The sequence below is a fragment of the Cuculus canorus genome, chromosome 2 (genome assembly GCF_017976375.1).
Source record: "Cuculus canorus isolate bCucCan1 chromosome 2, bCucCan1.pri, whole genome shotgun sequence".
Lineage (NCBI taxonomy): Eukaryota > Metazoa > Chordata > Aves > Cuculiformes > Cuculidae > Cuculus > Cuculus canorus.
Genome location: NC_071402.1, coordinates 150,593,118 through 150,616,365, shown reverse-complemented (window position 1 = coordinate 150,616,365; position 23,248 = coordinate 150,593,118). Strand labels below are relative to the sequence as shown.

The 23,248-nt window shown below is 34.7% G+C and overlaps 1 protein-coding gene across 1 annotated transcript in view; it reads right to left on the bottom strand.

The window, feature by feature from the left end:
* Positions 1-23,248, bottom strand: part of PTPRN2 (protein tyrosine phosphatase receptor type N2) — a 653,541-nt gene that overhangs the window by 342,537 nt on the left and 287,756 nt on the right. Inside the window, exon 11 of the mRNA XM_054058934.1 lies at positions 21,726-21,805. Within this exon, the coding sequence (XP_053914909.1) occupies positions 21,726-21,805 (80 nt within the window). The remainder of the gene's footprint in view (positions 1-21,725; positions 21,806-23,248) is intronic.

Here is a 23,248-nt window from a genome sequence, read left to right as displayed (position 1 = left end):
ACTAAGTAACTACTGATGTTTTAATTATTAATGGAAAGCTATAGAAAAGTTCTTATTTTAACAAAAATAATTACTTTCTTTTCCCAGGTTTCATTTAAGACTTGCAATCTGAAGGGCATATCACACTGTTTCTGCAGAAAAGTCAAGCAAGACCTACACTTAATAAACATTGCCAGCAATTTCGGTGCTTAGAACTGAGAAGTATCAAGAGTGCCAGGCCATCAAATTCAGAGGAAGCTATGTGCAGAATTCAGCTCTCAAATTAAGACATCTAAACCCAAGTGCCTGCACAGAAATGCCTACATATCAGTCGGTTGCCTAAGCTCCCAATGTATTTAATAAAGGTTGAAGCTAAAACCATTAGGAGGGCTATTCAGATGTCCCTGAATTGGCTATCTACTCTTGTCCAGCTGAATGACTCTCAGCTCTACCGACTGCAGATTGATGAGAAACCTGGAGTAAGCCTTAGGTACCTAAGTGTCTAGTGCCCTTGTCAGTCCTGTTGGTTATCCCACCTGGCCTTCACAAAGACATGGACCCCCCCATAAGTGAAGTCGAGGCAAATATCTTAAACAGCTGCAGCACCTTCAGTGGGCCCAGATAACTCCCTAAGGCAAATAAATCTCAGCATCGCTATAATGAATGCTTAAACATGTAGCTCAAATATAGGCACTTATATGTACACATCCACATCCAAATATGTATTTTCTGAGCAAATACTGCATGGAACGCCCCCCTCATCTTCTATAAGATACTTCAGGAACAACTCCATGAAAAGAAGAGACAAAAGTTCAAAGATAGGAGATTGTACCATTGGAATTTTGGTTGACGGTTGCTTTTAGTACAACTTGTCATTCAGACTATATCACACAACAACAAAAAATGTTACATCTAAATATTTCCTTAATCTAATGATAGCCAAACAGTGCTTCATGTACATTATAAACCAGAGAAGATGTGATTAAGTCTTCTATACTTGTCCCATGCAAGTTGTTTGGGAGAAAGTTGGTATCTGATCTTCTTTTAGATTGTATCATCAGGTATTGCAAAAATTGTGGAATATATCAGTAATTATACTTCATTAAAAAAGATTTTGCTTTAGTTTATTAAGAGAAAAAATCTACTACTGTATGGACGAAAAGAATACACATATACCCTGTGAAAAAGAAGCATATATAGACAATTTTCTAAAGGGGATTTATTCAAAACAGTGTGAAACTGCATAACCTGTGGCTTAAAAATATACTATTTCAATTTATCTAGATTTGGATTACTGTATGTCCAAAAAACCCCTTCGTTAAAGAAGAACATCTTTCACTTGTTAATAAAGTTGTATAACTTTTTTCTCTTAACAATCAGTCATAAAAGTCTTACTGTGTACTTTTTGGAGAATGTATAAACTTTTCACTGTTTGTCTGCAATAGGGAAACAATTCAGTCACAATTTGACCAACAATGCTTGTAATTTTCTCCCTATTAAAGCTGACAAAAATCAAAAGAAAATACTGAAAGTAGAGTATTGTCACTTCTACACATTGAGTAGAAGTGACAATACCTACATCTGTGATTTAGGAGCATATGTCTTTTTCCTTATTTTTTAAAGGCAATGACATTTAAAGCTGCTAACTAAGATATGTCCATAGTGGGATTTCTTTGAGTTTTTGTTCATAACAACTAAAATTGAAATTATTCTTAAAATAACAAAAAAGATTGTTTAATAACATAGAAGATTATTTGACTAGGAAGTTATTCCTGTTTCTATTGTTTTTATTACAAGTAAGAAGACATTGATTGCATGCTTAAGAAGGCTAACAGTGTAAATCTAATGACTGATAGAATTATATATGCTCCTCTTCCAAGGAGAACATCACAATCCCCCCTCTCCAAATTTAATGATTTTTTTTCTTTTTTCTTATTTTTTTTTACCAAGTCCAAACTGCAGGGAGGTAATAGTTTCAACTAAAGGCAAGGCTAAAACTTCCTGGTAATCCTCTAGCTGAAATGAATGTACGAAGGACATACACTTCCCAAGGAAGAAATTCATTAATCAATTAATTAATTACAAGGGAATGATGATGACTTTTCCAAGCAGCTCCACTGCTGCACATCCTGACTGTATCTTGTAGCAGAAAGACTAGAAATCTTTTAATAGATATGCTGGAATTTTCCCTGTTGCCTAAGCAAATGTTTCCTCGCATTTTGCGCCAAAATACAATTGACTATGTGTTTAATAATACAAGGTGAAATGCACTGGACTGTGTGTAGGAAATGTTGAATTTGCTATACCTTCAAGGGTCATTTAGACATCGCTTGCCTACAGGAGACCTCCAGAAGGTCTCCCTAACACAGACTGGCCTGACACACTCCTCCAGCAGATTCATAATGAAGTAAGAATGGTTTTCTTTGGCAGCATGTCTTGTGCCAAAATTTTCTTCAATATCCAGGAAATGGAAGAGGCGAACCAAAGTTTCTCCTAAAAGGACAAACATGATGGGAAGGCTATGATATGATGATGAACAGAAATCCAAATTACAGTCTAGTTAATCCCTGAAAGGATGTCCTTGCCTTATTGCTATAAATTACATCAGAAAATGAAAAAATAGGGATCATTTCGGTTTGAAAAACACAAGAGTCATTACCAAGAGTAAGAAGCAAGTTGGAAGGAGGATTTTAAGAATGTATATGTTTTGGTTTTCAAGTTTCAATATTGTGTTTCACTGTTCTTGCCAGCAAATTAGATAGAGATTTCGATATACATATGCAGTTTGTGTAGGAAACAGCATTATTTATCTATACTAGACACTTTTATTAAACCACCGTCTTCTGGAAAAATACTTAGAGATGCTCCAGGCTACAATAATGAAAGAGCTACTGCAGAAGTGGAGAGGAAGACAGGGAGGTGGAGAAAAGTAAAAAGGAGTGACAGTTTATATCAGAAACAAGCTAGCCTTTAGAAGAAATTAATTTCAATATCAACTGCAACCTACCAGAAAACATCTTTCAAAAAGGTCTGCTGTTCCTATGCATTGGTGCGCAAACTGGTGACCTTATTTCCACCACATACTGTCACTTCTGCCAAAAAATGGCAGTCTCCTTGGACTAGAGCCAAAGCCATCAACAGCTACGGAACACTGAAACTGCAAAAGTAATTTCTGTAATGATAGCTCAGTTTTTGATTGGGTTTTTCTTAGAATTTGAAAGGAAGAGTTTTATTAAGTGTACTATTTACTTATTTTTAAGTGAATGGATTTTGCTTTCAGCAGAAGCTAAGATGTACGCTGAAGCAGAACAAACTATTACAGAAATACTTGCATCTCCTATTGAACATCCAGTGTGCTGAGAATTAAAAAGTCATTAATACTAAGAAATATTGTAATGTGATGTAAAAGCAAAGGTATGCAGGTGAACACAATGACCCACCTAAACAACAATAGGTATCTCCAGGTATATATTTATGTCTGTTATTTCTACCCTCAGACTGTTTTCTGTAATTTTTAAAGGACTGGAAGAATCCTGCATTTCCTTGATAAAGAGTGCAGGTTTCCTTAACAAAAACCTAAGTTTAAAATTCAGAACATATGTCACAGTTGTGATGTGTAGAAGGTCAGCGTCTTCCAGGGAATTTGCAATTATGAACTTCATTAACAATTCAATAACATCCTACTTGAAAGGAAAGAGTCACAGCTCAACTATGTAGGGCTGGAAGTCTCCTAAGATTCAAGCAAGCTGAGATCAAGCCCTTTCAAATGTTAAAAAATCTGACATCATAAATAGGGCCACACAGCTGTTGATGAAGATTTTCACTGCCTCACAGTCACCCTCAAAACTATGTCATATGCATAGATAGAAGTATAGGTAAAGCGGGTATAACTTTAAATAGCCACAGCCAACAAAATGTTACCCTTTCCCCTTTTCACCCACTTATTTATTCTCTTGGCTAAATACACCAGGACATGCCCTTTCAGTTGACCCAAGAACTTATGATATCAGCAGGGAGTGGGCAGACATGAAACAGGGCCATGTGAAACCAGCACTTTTTTGGATCAGCATTTGGCAGCTACACAAGTTACTGCTCACTGTCCAAAGTGCTACAAGACCATGCAGTTTAGAGAGCTACATCCTGTCTTCTTTGCACAAAGGAAGGCAGAAATGTCTTGCTCCAAAAATGCCGCCTATCCCTCAGGAACAGATTTCTATGTTCATATTAATTATGAAATGTGCTCTAAGGGTGCTTGAAAGAGATCTAAAGGATTAGATTTCATTGGGAGATCTTGGTTGGCTGTAAATTTAAGCAAGACTCCCACTGTAGTTAATCAAGAATAGCAGGATCCTCAAGGGAATGACACACACTCAACCTATCTTAGACACCAATCGTAAATGTGATAGACATGTATGAGACAGATGAGCTACAGGAGATATAGATGAGACAGACACCTCTCATGGGATGAAAGGAATTACCCTTTGGAAGCACTTATTACATTCAACTGATTGTAAAGGGAGCCGAGGTTGACTAGCTTACACTTAAAGTACCTAAAAGATAGACACCTGAGTTAGAGAAGATGAAACCCACTCTTACGTTTAAATTTGATTACAAAGAATTGAGTTAGCTGACACAATACTGACCGTGACTGATTGGATCTGTGCACAGAAGGACAACCCCAATTCACCACTGAGCTGCAAGGCAGCTACTGTAATTAGTTGACACTATGCTAAACCCAACTTGTTTTTTTCTTAGGCATTCAATCAACTCATTTTTAACATGAGCAGAATCATTTACCAGTCAAAGGATGCAGTCTCAGAAATATGGGACAGTTAAGAATGATCCTGAGGGATTTCTGAGGAAAAAAATCCATTGCAATTCTATTCTGAACACTTTAAAATATACAATATTTATTAACATAAAATATTAATTCCAATTTTAAAATGGGAAATTAAATATGTTCTGATAAACACATGAATTTGGGTTGAAATAAAAATTCACATTCTGTATTTCTAAACCAAATGTTTTTTTAAAAAAAGCAGGGCCGTATGAATTTAAAAGTTGACACATTTTGCCAAAACAAATGGACAAGATTTGAAAATATTTTCTTTAAAATAAGACATGAAATTTGTCTGCATACTCTCTTCAGTTGAGTGAAGCTATTTTGATTTAAACCAGCAAAATTTCTGTTGCCATACTCACCAAGTAGTTTATACGGATACTGAAACTTTTAAATTCCAGTACAGCCGATGCATATGAAGATATTTATGTAAAATAACAGGCATAGAATTATAAAGAGAAACAAGTGACAGCATTAATGCCCTAATGACATTTTATGTTTTGCTGAAGATGAATAACAAACTGAATTCCTATGGAAATATAGCATGCCTGACATTCTTATACCTACCCAATAAGTTCATAATGATTAATGTTATTACAACGAATACAAAATTAATGAATAATAAATTAAATCCTTACACTAAATTGATATTAGGATCCTCCTTAAGTCATTAATTTTTTGCAACAGTCAAGTCACAATCCATAATAACCTTCTGAGAATAACAAGTTACAGATTTAATTACAGATAAAAAGAAATATCTTCTATTAAAATGTGGGAAATTATGCCTTAAAAAATAAAAATTGAGCAGATGTTGGAAAGCAGCAAAGAATGTTCATAAACTAAAATAGCAATAATATTAATGAAAAGGAAATTAGAATGTCATATTTTTACTTGCAATGTTTTCAAAAGAATATTCCAGGGTTAGGTTAGTCAAGCATGCTTATGAAAATTTGATTTGGTTTCTGGCATGTCAAACATAGAGAAACTCTTTCCCTTCTATGCACAAAAATCCTGACATAGGAATTATGCTAACAATTAAAATAAATATCATATCTAAATTTCGTAATCCACACACAAGTTTCATCAGTAATCTAAAATATTAAAGTGAATTTTTGTTCATATAATCTTCCCAGAAATCTTCCCAGAGAAAAGATAACTGTCAACCCCATAAGTATATGGCATTTTGAAAGCTAAACATCCTTGGAAATAAATATGGAAGATATTTTAGGGAGGCATGATCCACCTCTGTGTGCTATTTGCAGTTAAGAGTTCTGTATGCCAATATTTTAGACAATCTGGATAACTCTCAGAATTAAAAATAAGTATTTCACCCCAGATCATAGACATTTGAATTTATCATGATAAATACCAGACTCTAAAAAGTGATACTGGAATAGCCACTAAAATAGCTTAGGCCCAAAGGCACATGAGTGGAGACTGGTGAAGACCTATGACTTCTATTTCCCTTAGCACAAAGGCAGAACCCACCTCCATTTTTTGGAAGATGTTCAAAAGCTATTTAAGGTCCATGAAGAGAAGATGCCTTAAAAGTGCAGAATGCACAAAGTTGCTATAAGTATGAAAACGTTGAAGATTGAACCATTTCAATCTGCCTTTTTTTTTTTTTTTTTTTTTTTTTTTTGCGTTTCTATCAGGAACTGTAACTGTTTCTGAATAAAACACTGAAGAATGGAAATCTAATGGAACTACTTGTATTATGGCTGAAGTTCAGACATAAGAAAAAGAATTTGAGAAATATACAGAGAAAGACTTATTACATCTAAAAATTGTAAAAAGTGATGTTTCCCTGAAGCTGATATTTATGTGAATAGCCATATCTGGTTCCTTTAGCCATCTCCAGAAGTGTTCAAAGGAAAAGACTGGAAATCAGGTAACTGGTTTCACTTTTTAATTTTTTTAATATGTGTACATTGCCTTCTAGGTATTACCTCTTTAATGAGATAGAGGTGTTAAAACAGTGCAGAGTATCTTTAAATGTAAAAGGTATAAATGTACTATCTAATTTTAGCATGTGTAAGTAACAACACAGACAACCTCTCTCACGTAATTGCCAGGATGATGGTAGGGCTTCACCAGCAATTGTTTTCACATCTCTGCATGGATCTACTCCAAACTCAGTTTTATTTCCTGTGATACCAACCACTAACAGTGGTTTAACGAACACTTGTGAATTGCATGCTTTTATACAGAAGAGCAACTAGGGGGGTGAAAGATGATCACCAGCAGTAATAGTACGTTCAATGATACACACTAAGAACCAAATTGAACTTATTTGTAGGAGTACCGGAATTTGAACTTTAAAGTATACATGTGATAGTGAAAACATGCTGTGGACTGTCTGCTCTTTTCCTAACCATTCTGTCTTGAGAGCTTCCATTTACACTTTTTTCTCTTCCTTGGTGAAGAAATCTGAAATGTAAACATTTTTTGGAATGAGAAGTATTTGATACTTATTGCCTTCTGTCTAAAGGAAAGATTTATTTAACCGCATGGCAATATTTCACTAAGTTTGTTTAAAACTCTTAAGGGCAAGTTATAATTCATTTTGATACATAGCGCCTCTACGCATAAATATATGCCAGTTCTAACATTTATGATTGCTTGCAGATAACAGATATCAACATGTAGCCGTATGACAGAAGACACCAAATTAGAGTTCTTAAACTCTCTGATACTCTTCACCTACAAGCAACACACCTAGAAACCAATGTAATGTGAAAGATGGTCGTACTTTTGGAACAGGTTCAGTGGAGGGCTACGAAGACGATCGGAGGACTGGAGCACCTCTGCAATGAGGACACGCTTAGACAGTTAGGGTTGTTCAGCTTGCAGAAGAGAAGGCTCTGTGGAGACTCTGAGTCACTTCCAACCCAAAACATTCCATGATTCTGTGATTCTATGATTCTACGATTCTATGATTCTATGATTCTTTTTCACACTGGCAAAGGATATCAAGAGAAATGGAAGGAATATGTAGAAAAAAATGTGATAAATATGCAAACGCTGCCTCATAGACCGTTTAACAATAACAGAAGATGATCAGCTTCCTCACCCATACTGGCACTTCTGGACACAGCTACCTGAACCTCCGATATTCTATGTTTCCCACACTTCCAGCTTTCAGCTCTTTTCTGTCCACTTTGCTGATTTCAGATGTTTCATTACCCTATGAGAGCTCTGCTGCCAGTAGGAAAAAGAATTATGGATAGAATATGAGAGGAAAAGCAACCAGAATGAAAACAGAATCATAGAAGGATTGAGAAAACCATTGCAAACATTCAAATTCACCCATATTCAGATTCAGATCAGAAAACATGAGAGGGGCATCTGATTCTTCACAGTTAACAAAATATTAACTTGCCATTGAACAATAATTGTTAACATACTTTCCTAAGGCTTATAGAAAGCCAAATACTGGGAGCTGCCAAGTGAAACCTTACTTGCTTAAAATGTCACCTAACTTTGAAAACATTTTGTTGTAACAAAAAACAACAGGTTCTACAGCAGGTGGATTTTTCAATTTCGAACGTATTAAGGAATTAATGTTAAAATACTTTTAATTAACCATAAAATAATGTAATAGTCTGATCAATGTCTCCACTCTTAGGTCAAAATAATTCCTGTTTGAACATGCTAAACCATTTTACAGCCTAGCCCTGGTTGTAACTACACCTAATGTGGTTAATTTTAGCTGCACATTTCCTATTAATGTTAATGGGAGTTTCACAGCTGTATCACTGCACATGGGTAGAGAATATACTCTGAAGTTGTTAAATGGCAATGAAAGAAGGGAATGAATGTGTGGAGATTCCCCCAAAGAGGAAAAATGCCAAATAAAGAAATGTAAGAAAGAATAATATATTACACAAAATCCACTCAGGAAAGGAAGGATGAGAAGTGGGGAAAGGAAGAACTTGCTGGTTTCTTTCCAATATCAGTTGTGTTCTGGGTTCCCTCCAATAATATAACAATTGAAAAAGATTTAATGTCTCCTATAAAAGCCCAATTATGAAATCCAGAAGAAAAAAGCACCTTCTTCTCAACTGAAGTCTATGTGTCAGATGCACCTAATGCTCTTAGCCCTAGATTTAAACTTTTAGTGGTCCTCCTGTCTTCCATTTATCTAAATGCACCGGATTCCATGTCGAGTCAAAAAGAATTAGAGGAATATGTTCATTAGTGCTGCAACTCTGTGGGTTGTTTTTTTATTTTTTTGTTGGCACTTCAACAGTTTTTCTGGCAGAGCTGATTAAGGTTAAAAAAGTGATGCTTTTTAACTGCTACTATTACAAGTTTCGAGTCCAGCTCCAACTGAATTTCATGGTCACCATATATCTATATTAGATATTTCAGTGCAAGAAGAAAAATAAGAGGGAAGGAACAGTTAAATGCATGCAAAATCACTGCAGATTTGAGGTTCCAGCTGGAGCATAGGAGCATAGCTGAACAGCTTGAGCTTCTCTGAAAAATTCCGTTTATCTCTTCCTTTCTTTTGTACATATAAACATGTACACACTTTCAGTAGCACAAAGAATAGCAAGATAAGGGAGAAAAATTATGTTTAGTTTAATCTGAAAAAACAGGAATACAACATCATGAAAAGGCAGTCAACACTCTAAAACAAATTATCTTTCTTATAAAAATCTTCATTGTTTTTGTAATTGTTTAAATACACCTATTCGGGGTTATTTTGCTTTTTTTTTAATCCTTCACTAAAGTACTTTATCAGTTTAAAATCAGTTATAGGGACCCATTCATAAAATATTTGTGAGTGAAGTGATATTGATAATTCCCACAAGAAAAACAGGAGTTTTTCGTGTGCATTGAATTTTTACATGTGAAATTTCCAGCAAAATTTTGCAGCCTTATGAAGTACAGTAGGCATATTTTTTCTTTTCATTTTCTTTTTATGATTAATATCTTTGCAATGTAAATTAAAACTATTAGCATTATACAAGTCTATGTATATGTATAGCCAAATAAATATATAATATATATATATATGTATATATCTGTATGTATGTGCAATACCATACATGCATATATCTGCATAGAAATATGTATTTCATTTGTACCACAGTACTCGTTTTCTTAAGTTTATCCAGTTCCACCTTGTATACTTACTCCTAAGCATCCGTTTATCCAATTTTGTAAACTATCAGAAACTAAATTACTCTATATTATTAGTTCACTTATGCTTAGCAAAAAAACTACAGTGAAAACTGGTTTCCACAACTTCTAATTACAAAACATTAGCTACCTGAGTCTTCCCCAGCTGAGCAGATTAGCATAGATCTTCTCTGCTGACAGCTTTGACCTTCACTCCAGCAAACACTTGTCAAAATGCCAAAAGTAATTACCTGGCAGTTTAGGAGGGAGTAATGGGGTGTAGTTACCTACCTTTTCTTGTTACTGATCTAAAATGTCTATAAAACTTTGCCAAGAGGCACCCTCTGGATTTTGGCATACATTTTTTTTTCTCATCTGTCTCTATTTTTTTATCAGACTATCAAGTATTAGCTATATGATCTCCTGCCAGCCAATACCATCACAATTCTTGTGGATAGGATAAATAACCCACTAGATGGATCTTTCAACCAAAATAAGTTTATGATTGCTGTCATCCTGATTTTGTTACACTGATGCAATCAGGAAAAAAAAAATGCAAAAAAAGCAGCAGAAGCAACACAGGAACAAATTCAGGTTCAGGTTGGATATCAGAAAAAAATTCTTCACAGTAAGAGTCATTGGGTACTGGAACAGGCTGCCCAGGGAGGTGGTCGAGTCGCCTTCCCTGGAGGTGCTTAAGGAACGGGTGGATGAAGTGCTTAGGGACATGGTTTAGGGAGTGTTAGGAATGGTTGGACTCGATGATCCAATGGGTCCTTTCCAACCTTGTGATTCTATGTGATTCTGTGATTCTGTGAAATGATCATAATTATTCTACAGAAGACCACACTCTTTATCCTCTAAATTATCTTATGAACCCATGATGTTATAGCTTTTTCTATCTTTTAATAAAAAAACCCAACTGGTTTCCTATACATATTTCAGCATTACAATTAAGAAAAGAAAGGCACAGAGAATTTACAGGTACTTCTTGAAAATCTATGGCTAGATTAAATCTAGCATGTCTTCTGACTTCAGCAGACATAAAGCTATACATCCAGCTCTTTATCCAGATCTTTCAAATTTATAGAAAATATTTTCTAAAGAGAACAAAGCAAGTTAACATGTTTTTCTGAAGACTAGATAATAACTAGAAAGATTAAGTATTTGCAGTGTGGGAAATGAGGCTGAACAGGGGAATAAAAGCTAAGCATGGGAATGGGGCTGAATGTGAGGTGAAATGACACTGGGTGTTTCCACTTCTCTTTCCCCTGCCCTTCCCCAGCCTCCTCCTTGCCACGGTCCTGCAACAGAAAGCAATGCATCAAGGGCGTATCAGCATCTGAAGTGGGGAATTGTTACTTTACCTATTGTATATATAGCAAAGTGGGTGATTAGCAATTGCCCTTGTGTCATTGCTACTGTTTTGACAAGCTGGGCATTGTACCCTTGTGTCACTGTCAGTCTGGAAGACTGGTTAGCAGGCTGAGTGATGATATTTTCCATTCTTGCAATACTGCTAGGCAAAAAGCATCAAACAGATTGATAAAGTCTCCTCTTGAAGTCTCTCATATATATATTTCCAAATTTACCTGCTCATAATGTTAATCATGTTGTCCCTCTCGACACATGACATGCAGATTATTACAATGGCTATTAATCTCTAAATCCTGAGTACAATTTTTGTCAGACAATGGAAAACATCATCAGCAAATAAGAATAAGATCAAAAATCCACAAATCTGACTACATCTTATGTTACATGTCAGAATGGATATCTAGAGTCAGGAAAGCTCAGGGAAAATAAAATCTTCTTTGACCATAGATGGCCCAGAGAACAAAAAATTCATGAAAATAAAATCACTTGTCTTGTAGTCACAACATTCCCTAACAATTGGGGAGGCTTATCAGGTACAAGCAGCAGCTGCTGATGTAGCTTCCAAACCATAGGAGAAAGACTGCTCAAAATGAAGGCAATACTCAAACACATAACTGAATACTGCTGACAAGTGTGCCTTTGCGAGTACAGCCAAAAAGCTTCTCTTATCTTCAAGAACTATCCCAAAGCTCTCAAATAATTCCTTGTCCCACTGTCAAAAGCTCATTATTTTTCCTCTCAGATACATTCCTTCATGAGGTATCAGCAGCAGAAGGTCATGCAAGTGGCTATTTTCAAGACAGATGATATGTGAATCCTCTAGACCTCCCAACTAAGCCTTTTTCAGCCAGAAACCCTCCACCTGCCCTTTCATCCCAGGTCACCTTTGTGTCTCCTTCCCAAGAGGTCATCCTATAAACTGTGTTCTATGAAGAGAACAGATTGTTACCAGGTTTGGGTCAGCCACCCCTGCGCACTGTTACCAAAACACAATGCTTCTGGAGAAGTTTCTTTTAATGTTATTACTTTTCCCCAACAAAAAGGAATAACAGCCTGATTCTGAGATGATATTTTTGTGTAATTGATTTTGTGCTTTTTTTTTTTCTTGTATTTTAAATAACAACTATTTTTCATAGACTGCTGAAGTAGCACTGCTCTCCCTCACAATCTTTTATTACTTGGCTGACACAAAAGTGATCACTTGCAATCACAAGATTGCTAATCATCCAATTTCATATATTAAAAATAGGATATTTACTTAAATAAACAAAATTTTCCTGTTTTTAACAACTAAAATAGAACATTATCTCCTGCTCCGCCTGGTGCCTAATGTTTATATGCATGCATGGTTTAAAATTGTTAGGTTTATCTTGTTGTTCCACATTTAGAAAAGTTATAATCAACAGTACTGACTGTTTTGTTCTATAATCAAAAGTATAATCAATACTATTGATGGTTCTTTCCAAGGTAAAGGTTAGGTTACAATACTATCTGACCTAAATTAGGATTTCTTTAATTGCCTTTTTTATGCTTACCTACAAAGGTACATATTAACCAAAAAATATTATATCGGCTAATCTATTCTCTACTCAAAAGCTACTTTTATTTACCTGTCTTACCAGATTTCTTCTAACTGTAACATTCTTAAATAATTTGTTTCATTATGTTTAGGATCTGCTGTAAACAGAGATAATCTCTTAAGAACACTGCACAAAATATATGAAAATTTATTAAAGGGCCATAACATTTAAAGACGTCTGGAATTGTATTATTGTTTTATATGGCATATTGAATATATATTTCTGTTTTCCTGGAAAATGTGTTGCTCATCATAAACTGCTAGATAGAAGCAATTTTGCTAAAAAAATACGATGAAGTATGACATTAAGCAGGTTGCTTTGTGTTTGGAGATTTCTACTTGCTTTGCTTTAAATTAGAATGAAATTTAGTTCTCAGCTATTTTATTACAGGGACTTTTTGATGCCGTGTTTACAGTGGGACCCTATAGCACTACTGCTATACAAAAAAGAAAATACCTTTTTGTTTCAGTCATACATTCTCAGTGGTTTGAACCTCAGTGCAGCTATATTTTGAGTTACACCAGCTGAAAAGAGTCTTTTAAAAATGTGCAGGTCAGTTTAAATCATCTGTGTAAGGAAATACATAAAAAGTTTACTATGGAAAAAGACTTCACCCTTCCATAGTCAAAAAGGTATTGGGAGATTTGCTGAGCTTAAAAAAAAGTGCTTTGCACTTAAACTACACTGCAGCTTCATTTTGCATTACAAGTTGTAGATGTGAACAAGGTGGCTGCAGGAATTTGATTGTTGCACATGGAAATATTCATAAAACTTGAAATATTTGTAAATTTACTCAATCTTAAATTAATTTTGAATTCTTAAAGAGCTTTGAATATGTTGCCAGAGTACAATGTGAGTGAAGGAGGCTTAAGTAGAAGAAAACAGGATTTGCATCAGAAGATTTTAAGATATCTAGCAACAGAAAAAAATATTTTTAATATAATACCAAGCAGGAACTACAGGAAGATCCTGAAAGCTTTCCACAGTAAGTCAGTCCCCCTGGATTGATCTGCAGTATTTATGTATGGCAATCCTGTCATCAACAATATCTATACATTTCAGTGGATATCAGTGATGGTTTTCTGTTGCCTACCTTTAGCCATCCATGATGAGTACCAATTCAATACAATCTATTTTTTCTCTGAATGTAGAGGCAACCTAGACAACTATTTTTGAATAAATCCTTACATTAAGGCAGCTAAAAACAGGTTAGATTAATTCTGCCCACACTATTATGATGCATTTAGTTATATTACCAGAGGGCTCTTTAAAAAATCAACATTAAAATCACTATTAACCTTTGAACCATGACATAAATTACTTTAATAGAGGACTTATTTTCACCTGTTTTCATAGGCTTGCCTATAGATTTCAGAAAAAGCAACTGACAGAAACACATGAGTAGCTGTAAATCAATCTTTGCAGCTATATATTTTTCTAAGCTTCATTTCTGCTCTTTCCATTGAAACTTTAATAGAATTGTCTGGTTCAGGTATCAACAATTGTATTCTACACCAACGATGTGCTTCTCTTTGTTTTAATTTAATACCAATCTGATGGTTTTCTATGAATGGGTGTTTAATAGGGTACATAAGAAAGTAATGACATAAATCACCATTGCTTTAATTGAAGAACGTTGCCTACATAATGCTAGTTAGTTATTTTTCTCCCCAGTACTAAAAAACGATTAAATAGTTTTAGAGTTACCAGTAGCAAAGAAACTTGATGTAGGGGATTACACTGGAATAGATTACGTCACTTTATAAGGTGAGCAGAAGGAAATATTGAAGTTTGCTGTTACAACCAGAAGTAATTTCCTATTAAAATTTAATACCTCACAGTTATTTTATAGAAAGGAGCAGTGTATGTTAAGAAAAAAATCTACCCTTCCAAATCACAGCAATGAATATCATAATCATAAGGAAGTCACTAGAGAAGAGTCATAACCAAATAAACTTGCTATTTACCATATGGCAGCACCCATCACAATTGCTAAAACTCATTCCATTTCTCAACATAAGGACAAGGAGGGAAGGAAATGCCATCTTAAAAGCATATTAATCATTGTATCAGGCATTTGGTAATGCAGGAGACAATTTAGATTCTGAATAATACTTGAAAAATATAATGGCATCTTTTATTCAGCAATGGAAGGATTTGAGGAAAATAATTCAGATAGATTTGACGATACAGCAAGTGAAAGAGAATTGATCTGCTACAGAGCAGTCAAGAGGTGAAAAAGGACAATGTGAACAAGGTTTGAGTAGGAGAAATCAGGATTTGCACCAGAATACTTAAGACAGTTAGCAGTAGAAAAAGGTCTGTCAAACCTTTAAGTTTCACATTATAGACCGAAGAATTGTAATCTTCCTCAAATCAGGGCAACCAAAAATGAAATTAGATGGACATCACATTTTCTTGGATAAGTTGTTCAAAGTTTCTGACAAAGAAGCTGTCAGTTCACTTCAAAGATAAACTTCAAATTGCTCATATACACACTCTTCATCACCATCTCAGAGCACAAAAACATCTAATTACATTGTCTACAAAGATCTAGATAAAAGGAAGGAATTCACCTATAGACTTTCATCTTGTTCTGTTCACTTCATCACAGCCAAATTATGAATCTGACAATGGCTGGCCAATGAATACTTTCCAAACAACCATTATTGCCCATGGTTGTGCAGTAGAAAAAGGAAACAGAGACAGTATGCCAGCATGGACATGTTTCTGACTGAAGAAATAGAGTTCATCTTTCTGAGACTTTTCACAAGACGTGCAAAACTTATGCCGAATATCAACAAGACTGGTTATAGCCATTTAGAAAGGGCAAGGACTTCTTAGACAAGAGGAAAACTTTTTATCCAGAAATCAAAATTTCCTGCCTTTGATGATACCAATTTTGTATTTCCTGCACTGACAGTCACCATGAAAAAGATGGATGTTGCCAGTACCAAAACAACACAATGGACATGGCCAAGTTTCTTTTTGTCAGCAATAACACAGTACAAAGAATATTAAGTGAAATATTTTATGCAAAGAACTTCTAACAGTTAACCAGCAATGAACTAAAAAACATCAAAGGCCAGTCTGAGTTTAATCACAAGGTGAAATAACCAGGGAAAATCACAGAATTCTGAATTAATTGCATTAAATGACATTTCCCAGTTTTTGTTCAAATTCCTATGTGAGATCACAACATTTTTATGACATTTTTATGACATATTTATGACATGAGCCAGCCATATCCATTCTAAATATGCTTTTAACTAAATACATAGATAGCTAAATAAAATTTTGCATAGCCTTACTCTTGCAGTTGATGATTTATTTTTCATCGTTCTGTTGTTTCTTCTCCTAGTCTCCCTTCTCTACATCTGTACATCCTTTACATGTACACATTACATCTACCTTTATGATGCAAAGATCTGAAGTTCTATTATCTGAAGATAAATCTGAAGATATTTTTCTCTTTTTTGTTCTCCTGAGAACCTCTTAATTTTTTTTTCTTGCTAATAATGGATAGCAATATGGAATTATCATGTTTCTGTCAACAATGCTAGTATGTTCAATACTTATTGACTAGAGAGCAGAGTCAGCTTCTGCAGCGTTTCTAGAAATGAACAGTCAATTTAAGTTACGTACCAGAGCCTCATCAATTACTTTCTAATGTTGAGTGAATTATCTTCCCTCTATGCCTTATATTGTTAAATTTCAGACCATAGATCTAAAAGATATGCAAGAGGTATTCCATAAACATGCTTTTTATTATAATTATTTCTATTATGCAGCAAACTGGAAAGATAATGGCCTTTGACCGATAAATAGGAGACAATATTTCATAACTAGAACAAACTCAAGAGAACAATCACATAAATCCAGATTTTAGACTTACACTTGTTTTACCAGAAGTTGAAATATATGTTTCAATCATGCTGAAGGGTAACAAAAACAATTGCTGCAAACTGCTGAAACACGCACCTAAGAATTATAGCTTTAACCAGTTGTTTGTATTTTGTAATTAAGTCTTTAAAAATACATTTCTGATGAATATTGCTAGCAGTGAATTTATAAGGAAATAAAAATATGTTCAGGTCAGAGTCTCAGCCCTTTTTAATAAGACCCAGATTTGACATCTGACAAAACTGCAATTCTGCTGAACATGCTTAAGAAATGGCAGCAATAAACAGATTTATGCAGTGACTGTGTAAGGCAGGGTCATCACCAGTATTTCAAATGCAGAAATAGAACCTTGAATCACTACTTTTAATGCAGGTGGGATGCTTCACTCTCTGACATGGCTTTGAAATTTAAATTTCTTGGTAGTTCTTCAGAAAATTCTGCATTTCAAGTCTGTTGACTTCTCAAGGTTATTAAAGGTTTGTAAGGTGGGAAATAACAGCCTTTGAAATTAGACCACTGATTTAGATATTTAAGCCTACAAATTCAGAAGACTAAGTTTTGATGCCTATAAATACAGCTCAGACCCGCCTAGCTAAAGAAACATATTGGAGGCAGATTTTCCTTTGGTTAATTTGGTTAATATGCACCAATCTGTATGATTCAAATCAGTAACATGCTGCAGCTACACGTAAGAAAATGCTTTTATTTCATTCTGGCAATACTGAGTGTTTATTCCCTCAAGAGAAGAGAGAAGTCTCAAGACTTCTCTCCTACAACTCTTTTTTTGCGTGTGCAGCATATATATGATTGTTACAGCCATCTGATGTTAAAATTCTGTGCTTGGAAACTTCAGAAGATTCCTCTTTTCTAATTATCACTGTTATGGTAGATGACTTTGAGTAAATAGTGGGATTCTGGAGTACCTATAAAGCAAAGTACCTATAAAGCAAACTCATTGCTCATTACTATACTAACTATATTGCAGTTTTATACAGAGTTATCTTACTGATAATTGTTGTCTGCTAGATTTCTCCTATCCTTTAAACTGAAGAGAAATGAAATCCACATTCATTTGTCTAAATGATGTCATGTGCCAAGTGTAATTACTTCTAGAGAGGATCATCTATGTCTAAAGAAAGTTTATTTCTTTGAAATGTTGAGAGGAAATTACACCACACCATTGTTCCTCACTTATTAAACAGAAATAGACCAGAGGACAGCTACTAGATGCAAAATATGTTCTATATTATAAACACCAAAGTGTGTGACGCTAGCAAAACGTTGGCTGCCCTTCTGCTCTTTAGTTGAAGAGTAAAGAAAGGTATTGTTAATGTGAGAAGCTTAGCTATTCACAATTCTATATTACTCTGTTTTCAGCTTTCCCACATAATTATGTAGCCCTAGAAACTGCAAAAAATGTAATCAAAACATTTACACAGCATTGGAACTGTGGATTACTAAAAGAAAAGTTTTATCAGCGAGAATATGGCTAAGGATTTTAGAGAGCTTTATCTCTCCTCAAGCTCAATCTTGTGTTTACCAAGAAGAACAGATCTCAAACTCCAAAAAAAAATATAGGAAACCATTTTTATCATCATACTTCCATATCTCTGTTTTTTAGTAGATATTCTAAGTCTTTTATCTGTTTGCATAGTTGTTAAGAAGTCCCATGACTTCCCTCACCTGAACATTTGTCAGATTTCACAGGGGAAGATGGAAACTTTAAATATAAGTCCATATATTTAAATCTAAGTAATGCAAGGGAAATATGCAGCTTTTCCATTTTGGTTACAAAAATATATACTGCTCGAATAATAATATCAAACTGCCACACAGAAACTGTTCTGGATAACAGTGAGACCTACATGTACATGACTTCAGCACAAATAGAGTCCTTTTTGCTAATCTGGATAATTTATATTCCCATAACTACTATGGTATCTGATTACCTCAATTTCTTAATTCTTTTCATGTCTAAGGGTGTGACTTTCAGTGAAATTCTTCTTTCAGTGTGGTCTATTCATTTTCTGTAAACAAAATCTGCTTTCAGAGTTCCTGGATGAATGCCAGGTTACCTAACAGCAGTACCGCACAGAGTAATGCATTTACCTGTACCTACTCTGGAAGTGTAGTGTACTCATTGATATATTCTGCTGTGGTTTCCTTTGGTAAATCAAATTTTTTGAATGATTTTGTTCAAGGCAGTGTTGACTTTTAAAATTGCTAATTGGAAATAAAGCTTGAAAAAACTTCTTATGTAAGTATACATGGATGTTGATCTTTTAATTGAATTTATTTTTGCATTTTGAAATCTGCAAGAAAGGAGTTTGCTTAAAATAAATTAACTGATTAGTGAGTACATTGACAAACTGCTGTAACCATATTTATGCGTTAGAAAAGAAAACTGAGGTTTTATTTTTTAAAATTTAAAATATTTCAGGGCTGAGTAGAACTTTGGTTTTTGCTCTTTTGTTTTTTCAAAGAAAAATACAATGTTTAGTTTTAATTAAGACATACTGAGAAGACCTGATGTAAAACTTCTACAAACCTCTTTCTGCAGCCATACAACCCAGAACATTTTAACATACTAAACAAATAGAAGTTAGGACATGCCTGGGATATGAATATATAGAGTAGATAAAATTACAGTGTAAAAGATTGATTTAAGCCGCTAAATCTGTAGAACTTTCTCTAGGGTGACATTTTTTGTTTTCAGAACCTTCCTACTTTATCAGCAATATTTAACTTAGGGAAGTGGAAAACTACTACTCTGATCCCAGTGGTAAGAAAAGTAGCAATGTTACTTCTTGAGTTTTACTGAAACAAGTGAGTCCCAATATTTATACATTTCAGAGTAGCTTGCTAGGAATGTGCAAAAGAGCAACAGGAACCTCCTGAACTCAACGCGCTTTCCATGGACTTGCTAAATTTCAGTGGAGTTGACGAACTTGTTCACATGTAAATTTTTGAACACAGATAAGTTTCATTATCCACAATAGGCAAAGTTACAAACTGCTTTCTGATTTATTTTGAACCTCCCTTCTGCCACTTTCATCCATTATTGCATTATAAAAGCCACTGCACAATCCTGTCCACGTTCACTGTGCAACTTTGGACTTGACAGACCTTTCTCATATCATACTTTTTTTTCTAAAATAAAGATTTCACCATTTGTTATACGGAAGATATTACATACTTACAGTCATGCCTGTTGCCTTTCTCTGCATCTTTCCATTTCAACCAGAGTTTCTAACCTCTCATGAGGTTAGACACAAGAAGCAGAACTGTACATCATATTTAAATACACGCAGGGGATACATTTGTGCAAGAACAAATGATATTGTTCTGTTTTCTATTCCTTTCCAAATAACTCCTAAGAATACTTTCCTTGTTTGACTGATAATAGACTGAATTGTTATTTTCATTAAATTGCATATTAGTACATGAAGTTCTTACTCCAGAGCAGTACTGGTCTATTGAGTCCCATAAGTTCATATGTAAAGCTATTTTTCTCTCCACATGATTTTTTTTTAACACAAATTTACAATGAATTACACCTGCCATTTTGAGTCCAGTCATTCAGTCTGTTAAGGATTTTATACATTTCTAAAATCAACTTTTACCTTTAATACTGTGAATAATTTAGTATTATTAACAGGATTTCTCATCACACTGCTCACCCTCTTTTCCACCTCATTTATAAATATGATGAATGCCACAGTCCCAGCAGAGATCCTCCCCTTTTTTCTGCTATCTCTAGCCTTTTAGAAAACCAATAATTTATTCTTAATCTCTGTTCCTTGTCTCAACAAATTACTGATCCATCATTTTCATGTTCCATACTCCACACTCTAAGAAATGATTTGTTTCCTTTGAAATTTCTACTGAAGGACCGTGTCAAAACTCTTTGACAATCCAGGCAGGCTCTACCAGCTGCATCGTATTTGTTGATCCCTTCAGAGACATTCAACAGGTTTATAAGACGGCATTGCTGTAAAGAAGCCATACCATTTTCTCCCAGGTAAATCATACGCATTAATGTGTCCCATAATTCAATAACTATTTATTGTAATTTCCTAGTTTTGACAGTACACATCTCTGGCTTTTTGGCATGTTAAAACCTTTTAGGAAAAATGGTATCTCATCCGCTGCACTCTAATCACCAGTTAACAAGACCCTTCTCCATGGGGTCCTGCAAAGGAAAGTTCTGTCATGAGAAATACCCCTGTTCTTCCTGCAACTAAATTTATCCATGGTGAAGCAAAAGAATTTAATGGACAGTTTGGGGCACTTGGTGTTTATTTAAATGAACCTTTTTTTTCCTTCTATTTTTAATCACATTGCAACTTGATTACTTTTAAAAACTACCAACCCGGTAATTTGGAAGAAAGTCAGGTATCAGTTCAGTTACTTTACAGAAGTTATGTCTTGCAGTCAACAATTCCGTAATATAGTTGGTGGCCAAGTTGACAAGAATTAAGATTAACTTGTGATTGATATTGCCTAAACAGTTCATGAACATATATTTCTACCATCATTTGATCCATAAATTAAGGCTAAGATGTATTAACATTTTTGTTCCCTGGAAATCAAAATAATTACATCCTCATTTGCAAATAACCAGTCTGTTTTTATGGGTTCATGACAACACTGAAGACTTTTTCACCATGCTAGGCCTTGACTACAAGCGTCTATTTAATCCATTTCCTTGACAAACAAGGAAGTCTCAGGCAGTTTCAGTTGACTTAGAGATGTTACACTTCGATTTTCCATGTGCCACTCACCTCTTGACTGTCTCCCTCTTTAAATGTCAATCTTCTGGGAGAACGGGACATCTCTGTGCTGTTTGTAGTGCTACTGCTCACTAAAGAAACGTGTAGGAGGTCACATATTTGGAATGGAGGGCAAGGACTTACCTGCTGCTTTGGCAACATCTGCAGTTGAAATGTTTTGGAGATTTGAGTGCATTCTGAAGGTCACAGCTGGTCCCAGCACGCTGGAAGAGATTATTAAAAAATGTAAAATTCATAATCAAGAGATGTGGCATAGTATTCCTTATCAAAATAGGTTTTTAAAGAGAACCTATTAAGACACCATTTAGCCCTCTTCCTGTTGGTTCATTAGTTACATTTGCATACATTTTTATACCTCTTGTGGTTTCTTGTGTGTATCTTGTGCCTGTCTGAAAGAATTTTAATGACATTAACTAAATTTCAGAACAGTCTGGTAAATACTGTTCTTATTACGAAGATGGTGAAACAGAGGAACTGAAATTGTTATTCACCCAAGTACAGCATAGATCATCACTGGAATTCAGCATCCAAAGAAGGTTCATGCAGTTTCAAATTTTATGTGCCTAGCATCCATACAAGCTTAGTCCTATTGTCACGACTGTAAGTCAGAGGGACAATACAGAAACTCAGAATATCTGGCTTGATCATGTTCTGCATTTTCCTGTGAGGAGAAGATTTTGGACGTATCTCATCCGATGGCTGATTTTAACCAGAGAGAGATACCACAAGGTATTTATCTTTTAACAACAGAGGTAATCACCTCCGTATACAATTTACAAGGAGAAATGATTTGACACTGTGGTGACCTTTTGGATTCAGTCTTATAGATTTTAATGCATTTTTGAAACTAGGTATTAGGCATTATTACTTCACTGACAGTGTTAAGCAGTGGAACAGGCTGCCCAGGAAAATGCTGCAGTCACCATCCCTGGAGGTGTTTACAAGATGTGTAGATGTGGTGCTTAGGGGCATGGTATAGTGATGGGCTTGGCAGTGTTAGGTTAGTTGGAATCCATAATCCTAGTCTTTTCCAACATAAACAATTCTATGATTCTCTGATTTGCCAGATGAAGAATGGCGAGGTAAATTATTCAGTATTTTGAAAAAAAAAAAAAAAAGAAAAAAAATGTGCATTTTTAAAGAAAAATAAATCCGTATAGATAATTTTGCATTCCTTCTCCACCCATTCCAATAATATGCACATCGATGAAAGGAATAAAACCATTTCAGTTCTGATATCCTTAAAACTATACTGAAGCGCATATATATCAAAACCATACAAAAATACACACACACACACAAATATATTAAATGTATTTTTAAGGAAAATTTCCAGATAATAAGAGCCTATAGAAACTGTAACTAACAATTTACAGAAGGGCTCAACAAAGAAAAGACTGGCACTGTTAAAAAAGTTTACTTATGTATTGTGTGAGTTCTTAAGTTCTTACTATTCATATAATCATAAAGGAATTACATTTATTCTATGAATAACAGCCGTGTTTAAAAGGTGAAGTACATTGGCTGGAACCATACAGGTAATGTGCTTTGACTTCCTAGAGCTGTAGCTTATAAAAGACTGGTCTGAAAATTGCTGCATAAAAGAAATAACTTGAAAAACATTTTTCTTACAGGGCTTGAAATGA